Source organism: Mirounga angustirostris, unplaced genomic scaffold (assembly GCF_029215605.1).
Source record: "Mirounga angustirostris isolate CCGP_5_RB_7025 unplaced genomic scaffold, mMirAng1.0.hap1 SCAF_3, whole genome shotgun sequence".
Lineage (NCBI taxonomy): Eukaryota > Metazoa > Chordata > Mammalia > Carnivora > Phocidae > Mirounga > Mirounga angustirostris.
Genome location: NW_026991711.1, coordinates 150,250,966 through 150,264,135, shown reverse-complemented (window position 1 = coordinate 150,264,135; position 13,170 = coordinate 150,250,966). Strand labels below are relative to the sequence as shown.

Here is a 13,170-nt window from a genome sequence, read left to right as displayed (position 1 = left end):
GCTATTGGAAACATGACTAAATTATATATTCTCTAGGGGTACAATTACAGCTCCCAATTGTCAAAATATATGACTTCTCTCATAAAATTCCATTTTTCTAGCTCAAATTAAAATTCAACCAAATAGTGGTTTGGTTGAAACTAACAGCAGAGGCTCTTCGAGTTCTTCATTTAACAACCTCACTAAATGAGAGTCAGAATTAATTGGGGGCGCCTGGGTGGCTCAGATGGTTAAGTGTCTGCCTTCGGCTCAGGTCATGATCCCAGAGTCCTAGGATCGAGTCCCGCATCGGGCTCCCTGCTCCTTGGGAGCCTGCTTCTCCCTCTGCCTCTCTCTCTCTCTCTCTCTGTCTCTCATGAATAAATAAATAAAATCTTTAAAAAAAAAAAAGAATTAATTGGTAGGTAGAACTTCCAGTATCAAGTTCTAACTTGAAATTAGAGTAAAACATTGATCAATAATCTAATACTCTAATATTGATAAGGATAATTAATCATTAGACTTGAGGAAAAAAAAGAAATCAAAAGAAATTTTTTTTTTAAGATTTATTTATTTGAGGGCGCCTGGGTGGCTCAGTTGGTTAAGCGACTGCCTTTGGCTCAGGTCATGATCCCAGTGTCCTGGGATCGAGTCCCACATCGGGCTCCCGGCTCAGCAGGAAGCCTGCTTCTCCCTCTCCCACTCCCCCTGCTTGTGTTCCTGCTCTCGCTGTCTCTGTCTCTGTCAAATAAATAAATAAAATCTTTATTAAAAAAAAAAAGATTTATTTATTTGACAGAGAGAGACACAGCGAGAGAGGGAACACAAGCAGGGGGAGAGGGAGAGGCAGAGGGAGAAGCAGGCTCCTCGCTGAGCAGGGAGTCCGATGCAGGGGCTCCATCCCAGGACCCTGGGACCATGACCTGAGTCGAAGGCAGAGGCTTAACCGACTGAGCCACCCAGGCACCCCACAAGAAATTTTTTAAAGAGAATGAGGCAAAGCAGGAAAAGAACAAATGCTTCTGTTTCCTGATTCTCTAAATCACTCCAATTTTCCCCATGGCTGTATTCCTACTGTCATCAAATGAAACAAATATACAATTGCTGGTTACTTGGGATTTCTCATGAAAAACTCCAATGTTGTCTTCAGCAAAGAGAAATTAGAAATTGGGAGTTTCAACTTTAAAACCATGGGAAAAGGGAATTGTAATCAAATAAAAAAAGAGTCTAGAAGTGTTTTTTAAAAATAAGATAATGGGACACCTGGGTGGCTCAGTCAGTTAAGCAACCGACTCTTGATTTCGGCTAAGGTCATGATCTCAGGGTCACCAGATTGAGCCCCATGTTGGGCTCTGAGCTCAGCGCGGAGTCTGCTTGTCCCTCTCCCTCTGCTCCTCCACTCTCCCTCTCAAATAAATAAATAAATACAATCTTTAAAAAAATAAAATATGATTAAAGTGATGAGTTGTGGTGTAAGATTTTTATTACTTCATTAAAAATACTTCCATTTCTCATAGAATTATTTCTAGATTCTTTTTCCACTAGTAAAAGAAATTTAAAAGAAACATTACTTTCAGTATGTGTTTTTAAATCAGAACCAAGCTATAGATGACAATAAATGTTATTTTTTCCTTCCCCTTATTCAGAAAAATAAGATAATAAATTCCTAGTTTCCCAGGGTTGAAAAGTGCCTGAAAGTTCACATTACCTAAATCCCTCCTGAATACATTAATCCTCTGTACCACAGCCAAATGTTTGAGGACTTCTCACTTCCATAACAAAAAAAGTTTGTGCTTCCAATAATTCCATTATATGTTTGCACAACTTTGTGGGAATTTCTTTCTGCATTACATCGACCTTGTAATTTATACCTATTTGACCTTTATTAAACTTAGTCCCATGACCACATGACAGTCCCTCAAACACTGAAAGATCACACCAAGGGTTCTCAGGTTCTCTGCCACCATTCTTGTTCCAGGTTGAAAGTCCTGAAGCTTCCCAGCCTCTCTCATCTGGGCGTGTTACAATGTGTCAATTCTTTAAAGGGAGAACACACCATGCTGGAGTTCACAGAATAGAACAGAACAATCTATTTTGTGGTTCTGGACTGTTCATTATTCATATATTAGAAAATTAACTAGAACCTTCGATAACTACATTGTTGACTTAATTCTTCAGCTATTTTTTACCCACACAGCACTTAAGGTGCACCTTCCAAATAATAACAGTATATGAATAGGAATGAAAGTGTTAGATTTTCTGGACCCATGTTCATCAATTTACAGTATCTTATTGAGTTTATAGTGTGGAATATGACCTAACTGGTCATTTCTCCCCCAAATATCTGTTAATTCTACCACATCAGTTTATCACTTCTTACTATCAATCACTTATGAAATTGAGTAGCATTTGTTTAATTATTCTCTCCCACTTCACTGACAACATATTAAACAGGACAGAGCCCTGTGTCCATCACTAAACTTCTTACAGAAAGACAAGGATACATTATTTTAACTTCACTGAACTACATAAAACTATCAAATTTTTCAATCTTTCCTATGAGTATATCATGAAATATTTGTCAAATGCCATGCTTTACTGCCCCTTAAAAAAATAACATTTAACTAGCTGTTTCTTTCACTCCTATGCTGATAATTATGATATATTACATTTATATTTATTTTACCTCAAAATTAATCACAAAGTTATTTTGGCCTCATTGCTATCAATTTACCTATCATCAATCCTCACATATTATTCAATAAAAAGTGAAGCATGTGCACACATATACCAACATGAATTTAAATCACGGTAAACTTACATAAGCCCGGGAGTTTAGTACTATATGGCTACACAATCTAGTAGGACTAGTTTCAGATCACTTTATTTTTTTGCAGTTTCACACCACAGAATAAAATTGCCAGGAAACATACTGTCATAAATGTATTCTGAACTAAATGTATTAAACAACTCCACTCTCATTAGGGCGATAACCAGAAAAGGTTAATTAGCAATGTGTACATATTTGTGTTGCTCTATTCTAATTTCATTCCTAAACCATGTGGTTTGTTAATAGGAAAATCTGAGTCCTTAACATCTCTGCCTGATTTTCACAGTGATACTGAATTGAGCCCCAGGTCCTTTAAACTTACCTTTCTTCCTGCTAAAAGCACGGTTCATGATGATCAGCCAAACAGACGTTTAGTTCAATCACACTTTATGTCCTAGAAAAATAACAAAATATTAAAGCCTAAATACACGTTGACCAATCTCCTTTATGCAAATGCATTTTAATCACAAAGTCTTTTAAAATTTGTTTTAAATATTTATAAAGAATATTCTGAAATGCCCCAAAAAGACACTGGGTAAGAATAAACTGGAGTACTCAATATTACAAATGGCACAACAGGTAAGAACAGTAATTTCCTCCAAGGTTCATTAATCTTCTTGTCTTTTTCCTATTATACATCTATCATTAATTATATTTATCTGCAAACTTAAGGAGAAAGAAGATTAATACTTTTAGCTTATAGGTAAGAGATGTGGTACAGTTTGGGGTTATGATTAACAGTAATAAATAAACAGAAGTTTTGATTATAACAGTGGCAATCATGTCCCTCTCCAACCAGGCTCTGCCAGGCGGCCCTATGCCCCAGGATGCTCTTGGCAACTGCAGCCTGATCTCTTCAAACCGAAACGATGGCACCCTATCCCATTTTGAAACCAAGGAGGCAGCCCTGATGATCTCTGCATTTGCCTTTAGGATCATTTATCCTTAATCTTGAAGAATAATGCATGCTCACATTAAAATAACTATGTTCCAGTCCTCTAGGCTCTAAGAAGTCCAAAAGTCTTCCTTCATTTCATTCCATCTCTATCCCCTTCAGGTGAAACTGGCAAAGGGTTGTTTGGCCACACTCTTAGTATTCTCTGCTGTATGAATAGGCTGAGAATTTTCCACAACTTTAAGTACTATCACTTTTTACTTTTTTACGACTTTATTTATTTATTTTTGTGGCAGGAGGCAGGCAGAGGGAGAAGCAGGCTCCCCACTGAGCAGGGAGCCTGATGCGGAGCTTGACCCCAGGACCCCGGGATCATGACCTGAGCTGAAGGCCCATACTTAACCAACTGAGCCACTCAGATGCTCGTATCTCTCTTTTTTTTAAACAATTCCTTTTTCAATTCTTTTTTTTCTCCTCAAATTTTACTATAATCAGTTAGAAGGAACCAAGACACTCTTTCAACACTTTGCTTAGAAATTTTCTCAGCTAAACATCCAATTGCATCAACTGCAATTTCTACCCTCCATAAAATATTAGAACACAAATAAAATTCAGCCAAGTTCTTTGCCCACTTTCTAACAAGAATCACCTTTCCTCCGATGTTCAATAACATGTTCTACCTATGTTTCTATCTGGGAATTCATCAGAATGGCCTTTACCATCCATATATCTACCAACATTCTGTTCATGATTATTTATATAGTATTCTCTAAGAAGATGGAGGCTTTCTAGCTCTCCTCTTTTCTTTCTGAATCCTCACCAGAATTGCCTTGAGCATGACCTTCACAGCAATCTCAGCTTCTTCCAGCATGTACCTCAAAACCCTTCCAGCTTCTACCCATCACCCAGTTCCAAAGCCGCTTCCACATTTTTGGGTATTTGTTACAGCAGGACCCCACTTCTGTCTTAGTCGGCTTGGACTGCCATAACAAAATACCGTAACTGCATGACTTAAACTACAGAAATTTTTAACTTGCAATGTTGGAGACTGCAGGCTTGAGATCAGGGTGCCAGCAAGGTGAGGTTCTAGTGAGGGCCCTCTTCGCGGCTTGTAGTACACACCTTCTGGCTGTGTCCTCACATGGCAGAGAGGGACGATGCTCTTACTTTTCCTCTTTTTATAAAGACACTAATCCTGGGCGCCTGGGTGGCTCAGTTGGTTAAGCGACGGCCTTTGGCTCAGGTCATGATCCTGGAAGTCCCAGGATCAAGTCCCAGGATCGAGTCCCATGTCGGGCTCCCTGTTCATCAGGGAGTCTGCTTCTCCCTCTGACCCTCCCCCCTCTCATGTTCTCTCTCTCTCTCCTTCTCTCTCTCAAATGAATTAAAAAAAAAAAAAAGACACTAATCCCATCATGGGGGCCTCCCCCTCATGACCTCATCTGAACCTAATTACCTTCTAAAGACCCCAACTCCAAATACCACTTTGGGGGTTAGATTTCAACATGTGAATTTTGGGGGTATACCAACATTTAGTCCCTAGCATTCATCATAAATCTATATAGCAATAAAACACAGTAGAGAAATTAATCTTTATGATAAGGTCATTTTTACAGTGAAATTACTGGTATTTCTCTTCTGGCATTTCTGCTCCCAATGAAGAATTAAAACAGTTAAGAATTAAAACACATGCTCTCTGTCCCTCTCTCTCTCAAATAAAGAAAATCTTAAAAAAAAAAAGAATTATAAAATACTATTACTAGGTACTGTTTTATAGACTTAGATAATGACACAATAATATCACTCTTTTTATTTTATTTCATACTTTATTCACCTTCTCATGATATACCATTAATACAAGATAGGTAGAGAATGTATTTTAAAAATTAAAACACCAAAACGATTATGTCATTTATACTAACGGTATAATATGGTTTTTTTTCTATAATATAAAAGATATTATTATAGAAGTTATGATTGAGATTACTGTATTTACTACAAATAATGTATTCATTCATTCGGAAATCATTTTCTAATCACCCGTGCCAGCCACCCTGCAAGGAATGCAAGGGAATACAATATGGACAAAATATATTCTGGCTCTTCTCAAAAGTTACTTTTCATCTAGAACCTAACAGACATGGTTATTGATTGATCATATCCTGGAGGAATAAGTGAAGATAAAAAAACTAGCAGAAAAGAAACATAATGTATCTGAATGTAAGGTCCAATTTCTCTGGAAAAATAAACAAAATTATCATGAAGCCTATTAATCAGCAGATGAACTTCAGTATGTCTCAGCTAGACATTTTCAACAATAGTAGATTGTGAAATATAAAGACGGAGTTTGATACCACATAATTTTAAATTTCACGAAATTGTGTGTATTTTAAGTTAAGAATATAATATAAACTCTTTGGGGGCATATAGACAGAAAGAAAAAAAAAAATACACCTTAACATAATTGTATAAAGTTCAGAAGGCCAAATAAAGACAGTATGAAATGACACTACAATTCTATGACTCTAAAACACCAGGAGGATTTCACCTGCTCACAAAACATAGAGATATAAATGTCAGTGGATATTGGATAAGCTGTTCTTATCATATAAATAAAAACTATAATTTCACTTTCCAAACACTAGTTTTTAGCATATTTATTTTATCCTATAACACTCTACTCTTCTTTGCAAAACAGATCTTAATTTCCCACTAGAAAATAAGCAGATAGTGGCTTTGCTCACTATGCCCATGTGTAGAATACAGTGTATAAAGCTAAGTTGGCATTCAATATACTGTTTACAGGTTTAATGTATTAATAACATATGCTTTAATGTACTTTATAGCTGAGGTAGTAAGATATATATTGTTATCAACTTACTATATGTTAAGTTTAAGAAATGTCAGTTCTGTATAAACTTACTTTATTTCAATTTACAGCATTATATAAATCTTTCTTTTTGGATAAACGTTGGATAAACATTTTCAGTGGCACTTACACATGGATGCATTATTTCCTTATCAGTAAAAAATTATTCCTAAATTCTAGCTAAAAATAATATATAGAGAGAATAACGGACATAAATATCTTTTACTAATATTTCCATAAAATAGCATCCCAGACTAAAAATCATACGAGGTCTAAAGTATTACTATTTAGATTTTCTATTTTTTTAAATTAAACATAAAAGAGTTGTTCAATTAAAAAAAAACAAAACAAAAACAAAGGCTGATACTAAATGGCCATCAGTTATGTGTGAGAATCTTCATTAACTTTACTTTCTGGGATTGAATACTGAAGAGTGTGTCCCTGTGTGTGTCTGTTTGTGCTATACTTATTATAATCCTTTTTTGATATATACATAAAATTCTTTGGGATTAATAGTGCTATGTAATATGATAGGAGCACTTACACGAATTTCCTGAATGGTATATTCACTGACTAAGCCAAACCTTCCTCACAAATGTAGGGGCGCCTGGGTGGCTCAGATGGTTGAGCGTCTGCCTTCGGCTCAGGTCATGATCCCGGCGTCCTGGGATCAAGTCCCGCATCAGTCTTCCTGCTCAGCGGGGAGCCTGCTTCTCCCTCTCCCTCTGCCTCTCTCCCTGCTCATGCTCTCTCCCCCTCTCTCTCTCTCTGTATCTCTGTGTCTCAAATGAATAAATAAAAAAATCTTCAAAAAAAAAAAAAAGAAATGTATGCTGGCACCTCTCATATTAAATAAAGCTATACAGACCTATTTAGACGCCTCCACTTCTAATCAAGATGGAGTAACAGGTTATAGTTATCTTACCATCTGAAACACCTAAAAAAATGACAAAATGTACGGGATGGTGCAGGGAGGTGGAGCCAGTCAGACTCCAGCAACCTTCCGCAGTTGAGGAGATAGCCTTGAGAATGTGCTGAAATGAAGGTGACTAGTGGTTACAGACCAGAGCACTGGAGAGGGGAGAGCTCCATAGAAAGAACTAAAGTAACCTGCAAAAAGCCTTACAAGTTAACTCAGTAATGACTACTTCCTGAGACTGAGTAAAGGGTCACCCACAAATTTCAGAGAGAGCAGTGCCCGTAGCTCACACAAGGGCCAACAGCTCGGGGAGAAAGCTCACAATTCACAGGACATCAGTTAGATTACTAAGAAGTGCCTAACCATGTAAATGGGGAAAAATTAAAGCTAGAATAAATGCTGCTTTGGCCCCACTTAAGTAATTTTAAAAACAAGACCCAAAAGAATTAACCCATTTCCAAGTAACTTCACTATATCCTAAAGCTATGTTCAAAAATATTTTAAGGAATATAAAAATACTCAACATCCAACATGGTGAAATACAGTGTTTGGCATCCAATTAAAAAAAAAAAAAATCAGGCATGCAAAGAAGTAAAAAAATACAACCCATAATGGGGAAAAATCCATCAAAACTACTCCAGAAATGTAGATGTCATTAGATGAATTGTTTTAATCTCAAATTTTCTTTCAAAATCAGTAACCACATTGATAAAACACTGTGAGGTCACTTGGTATTAATTTACTCTATATCTTTAACCTTTTGTAGGCCTACTAAAAAAAAAACAAAGTTGGAGCCAACAATCATTCCTTTCAATAAATCCAGCACATCCAGGTTTGAAAACTGATTTACCAAAGTAAAACTACTGATATTTATAAACTAGCTCAGAAGAAGTTTAGAGTGGCTTTTTAATGAATGGTAGTTTCCTGCTTTGCAACCTGCTGCTCAATCACTTATTTAATAACTAACTAAATAAATAAATAAATAATATTGTTATGACTAAAGAAAATACATATGGTATAATATTAAAACCTATAAAACAGTTAGTTTTGAATTTCATTTTACCCCGATGAGTATATTTAAAATCAAATTTTCCTAAAATTCTTCCATGGTTAAAATTTTAAAGAACCTGAAAACTGGTCAGAACACAGTTCACATTAATATAACTCATAAATCACTAAAATCCTGTTGTTCACCATGAGATCAGAAATGATCTAAAATAATGAAGTCTAATCATTAGGTTTAGTTCTAGGAAGGGAAACTAGGTAAAGTTAAAAAACAAACAAAAACCCATAGTTGCCTGTCCTGTAAATGTATTTTTTACTCTCAAACATTTTGTATGCTTTTTTTTGAATACGTAAATCAGGAAGGTAATCAAGAGAGAATGTCAAGCAATTTTAGATCTTGCCTTAACTTCTCCATCTTGCTAAGTACTCTACTGTGGCTAACTATGGGAACTTCGTTGCTTGCAGTAGCTCGTGTAGCTTGCAAAATCCTACTCAGAGAATTCAGCTCATTTTTTACTCTTCTTGATCTAATTAGTATCTATTGTAAAGGTTCTCTGCTTAAATCTCCAAATTTTAAGACATCTTAACAATATTCTTCTTTATTGTATTTTATGACTAATTTTCAAAGGCTTTGCTTTTGTAGATCAATAAATACTACCTGAGTGTAGCCAAGAAAACTAACCAGTAGACAAAAGGAGAAATTTCACATTACTAGGGAAAGGAGCCACATGATGTGTTAAAGAAGATATATGTTTATAATTTGCTAAGAAATAGCAATACTAGTGTTTTCTGAAATTCCCTGACTTGGGATATAAATACTTATCATTATTTTTTCCTTATTTTACAATATTGACCCATATCTCATAACACTCATTAAAAATTCTTTGCTCTTTCAATAGATATATTTCGAAACCACTTTATGTGACAAGCATTATAGAAGTGGAGAAGGGAAAATAAGTATGGCATGGTCCTTGCTTTCAAAGAAGAACTTATCTTTGAGAGACGGGCGAGAATGGGTATGGGGCTCTGCAGATAGGAACAAGCCCTATTAAAGAGATGGATGCCACTGAGAATCAGAGGATGAAGCACAAACGATTGTCTCGTTCAAGGTGAAAGTTTCCAAGGGGAGGTGAATAGTCATCTCCCAAATGAGCAAAGGTCAAAGGTGAGACATGGAAGAAGGTTTTGGGCAGAAGGGCACAACATGGGCAGTACATGTTGATTGTGGGCATAGGGCTCCTTGGCACACTGCTAATAGCCTCAGAGAGCATCCACTGGCCCTCACTGAGGCTCTCATCTAGGCTCTCCTGCAACATCCTTGATTGGGAGCAGGGGAATACTTAAGGCACCTGGTAATGTGGCCAGTTCTTTAGAATGGCTTATATGCAAGAAAACCTTAATATACAAGATCCAGAATACAGGTCTGGGGAATAAAATAAAATTTGAATTTCCTCTAATGCCAAAAGTGAAGTCAAAATAAAGACTACAATGAATCAAAAAGAAAAATGGACATACAAAGCCCATCCTTCCCGACAATGAAAGCTACCAAATTTTAACGACTTTATTCTGATAATAATACTTTCTGCTTTAAGAGAATCTGGATGAGGTATATTCAAAAGTTATTTCCACAGCTATAAACCCTTTAAGTATTGTGCAATAAGTATCTGGGCAATAATTATGGCAATGTTGTGATATCACAAAATTCCATACAGGGACTGGGTACTGCAGAGATACCCTTTTGCATTTGGAGGTGACACCACCACTCAGCACCTCTGGAATGAGGGTATCCCTGAGTGCTCTTAGGACCAAAAGAACGAAAGCTCCAAGGAAGGAGGGTACTGGAATTCCCAAATTGCCTAAGCACCCTCTTTTGCATGGGCATGATGAGTATCCCAACGTAAGTGCCTGTACAATTCTGAGCCGCACTTTGGCAGGCTTCTAGCAGTCTGTTTCAATAATTAGATACTGAGAATTTTCATTAAAACTTCCTTCAGTGATCAATTAACTATTTCTCTCACTGGGTTTTCTTCATTATCTTCTGTCCTTAATGGGAGCTCAGCTACCTCACTCTAAAATGAGATAATCACAGAGTAAATAAATTAGACTAGGAGAAATATTTAACAGACAAATAAAACTCTGCATATTGAAACAAACATTATTTACAATACATAGGACTCTCCTATATGTAGACAAAAAGTGTCCTCGGTTTAGTTCCCCTTTGAATACTAGATTTTGAAGTAAATTGTGGAAGTCCTACTCAATTTTTTCTCCATTTTTTTTTTTATCGTAACAATATACTCTCTTTCCTTTTTATTTTGATTGTACACATAAGAACTCTGTCCTTTTTGACCTGCTGTTTTGGTCATTTCACCAAATACTTTGATATCCATATCCTAACTGTGAGAGGGAACTTGTGGGATCCAATTACTGAGGTAACATTATCTTTGGCAAAACTATCCGAATTCCTTTGAAAGACTAGAATAAAACAGCTTGACTGCTCAATTAATGCTATCAGAGTCTAAGACTCAAGACTTTATGGAGTTTAAGACTTGAATTTGTAAAATATATACTGTTTTAAGATTCAGTTGATCTCTACAAACAGAGCAATACAAAATTTTTTTATTTCAGTTTCCAAATTTTCTGCCTTTTATTACAATATTTCACTTTGTTGAAAAGAAACAGGCCCCAAATGGAGTTACTTTTGCTAAGCCCCACCAAGACTTAATACCTAAACTAATTGCAATTTCAGCCTGTCCCAGGAGTGGAATTTTAAACCAATCAGTCTGGAATTTCCTGATCAGCATTAGTGAGGTAATCTGCATGATAAGACCCCCTGCCCTTCCCCCCCCTCAGGGAAGGTGACCTTGCCAGAAACAATTTTTTCTTCTGCTAATAACCTCCTTGTCCTGCCCCACTGCTGTCTATAAAATCCTTCTATTTTGTGCAGCTCCTCAGCGCTCCCTTCTATTTGCTAGATGAGATGCTGCCTAATTCATGAATTGTTGAATAAAGCCAATTCGATCTTTACCTTTACCCCAGTAGAATTTTTTTTTGAGAACCCGAAAGGATTTTTTCATTTAAGTCTTTTGCTTTAATGTCAGCTGTTTTTAGATCGGGTATTTTTACAGTAAGCACAATTTTTATCTTTACATTAAATTCTAACAAACAGTAATTATAAATGTGCATAGATTTACCATTTTCATCATTTTACAGAGTTTTGTTTTAAGGGGGTTTTAAGGAAGTCAGAGAAAGATTATTTCTTTTACCTGTTTTTTAAAGCAGCCCTCAAAAGCAATCTCCTATCTTTGCACTTGGTATAGAGCATCTCACAATGTTAGTGGTTTCATTGGAGGAGAACTGATGGACAGGAAGTCTGATCTTTGAAAACAGAGCCTCCAAATATTTACACTGGGAAATCATGCTTTCCTTACTGTTACAGCCAATGCTGGATAGTACCACTACCCACACATAATACTGCTTGGCCACAGCTAAAAATAACATTCTGCCTCCGTCACTATAATCATACACACCCTACTTTTAACTTTAGTTGGACTACAATATTCTTAAATTTTCTGTCCTTCCTGTGGGTTTCTACCAGTCTTTTCACATATAGCTGCCAAAACACTTATCCTCAGAAGTCTCTTTATCACCATCCTGACAATGTTGAACTTTACTCTAGCCCTGTGATCCTAGAAAATAACAAAGGTAAAGGAAATTCCACCACCCCTCTGTGTTTTGGAAATGGCTCACTGCAAAGAACCACCCTTCCCCATATGATTTAGATAAGACTCAAGGCACTCCCCATGTTTACTCAAGACTCGGCCAGACAAAGACCCTCCAAATTCCCATTCTTGGCTTCATAAATGATTAGCTGAACTATTTGTGCCACTGACCAATCTGGACAAAATACCTGCTACTTGACTAGACCAGATCTTGAGCTAAACTTCTCTCTTTCCTCCAAGATCCTTAACTTTGACCTACCCTGAGTTTAATAGACTCAACCCTTCTCTCATAAGCTTTCCTAAAAATGGGCGGACCCCAGGGAAAAACATTCTCTGGTCTGCTGCCCCTAATCACACCACTCTCACTCATCCTGCCTTCCCACATTCCCTTACTCTTCCTTATAAAAGTCCTTTTCTGCCTAGCCTTTGAGATGCCTACAGATGTATGGTTGGCAAATTCTCCCTATTACAATCTCCTTCCCTCTTCTTATTACAGTCATCTTTTCAAATAAGGTCTCCTTACATAAATCCAGATTTGCTTTTTATTTGACGCTCCATTTGATCAGATTAGAAAGATTTCTGGCAACTAACCCCAACCTAGTTCACTGAACTAATTGAACTAATTTGAAAATTTTTCCTTTCAGTATATCTACTCAAATGGAGCTAGACCTTTCATTCTCTTGCACTAATGAATGCTTTCATTTCAGCATAAAATGAATTACAAGAATGTCCTAGAAAAGTAAGTGAATCTGGGTTTTAAAAATTGTTATCCTTGCATCCCTAGCATCTAGTTCCTATCCATAGTAAATAACTGCTGAATTACAAAGCAAATTAACAAATTAAGTTTTCTAAAACAATGTGCATCTTATTGTAATAGAAACATATATCTTAGCTCCCAAAATCTGTTCAATTGTATAACAAAATATCTTAATTTGAAGATATCTTCAGAAT

General features: G+C 36.4%; 1 protein-coding gene across 15 annotated transcripts in view; it reads right to left on the bottom strand.

The window, feature by feature from the left end:
- Nucleotides 1-13,170, bottom strand: part of GULP1 (GULP PTB domain containing engulfment adaptor 1) — a 275,824-nt gene that overhangs the window by 114,137 nt on the left and 148,517 nt on the right. For all 15 annotated transcript variants that reach the window (XM_064586812.1, XM_064586809.1, XM_064586805.1 and 12 more), the window contains one exon: nucleotides 3,132-3,203. Coding sequence is in view for 14 of the 15 variants with exons in the window: in XM_064586809.1 (XP_064442879.1) it covers nucleotides 3,132-3,159 (28 nt within the window). In the remaining variant the exon portion in view is untranslated. The remainder of the gene's footprint in view (nucleotides 1-3,131; nucleotides 3,204-13,170) is intronic.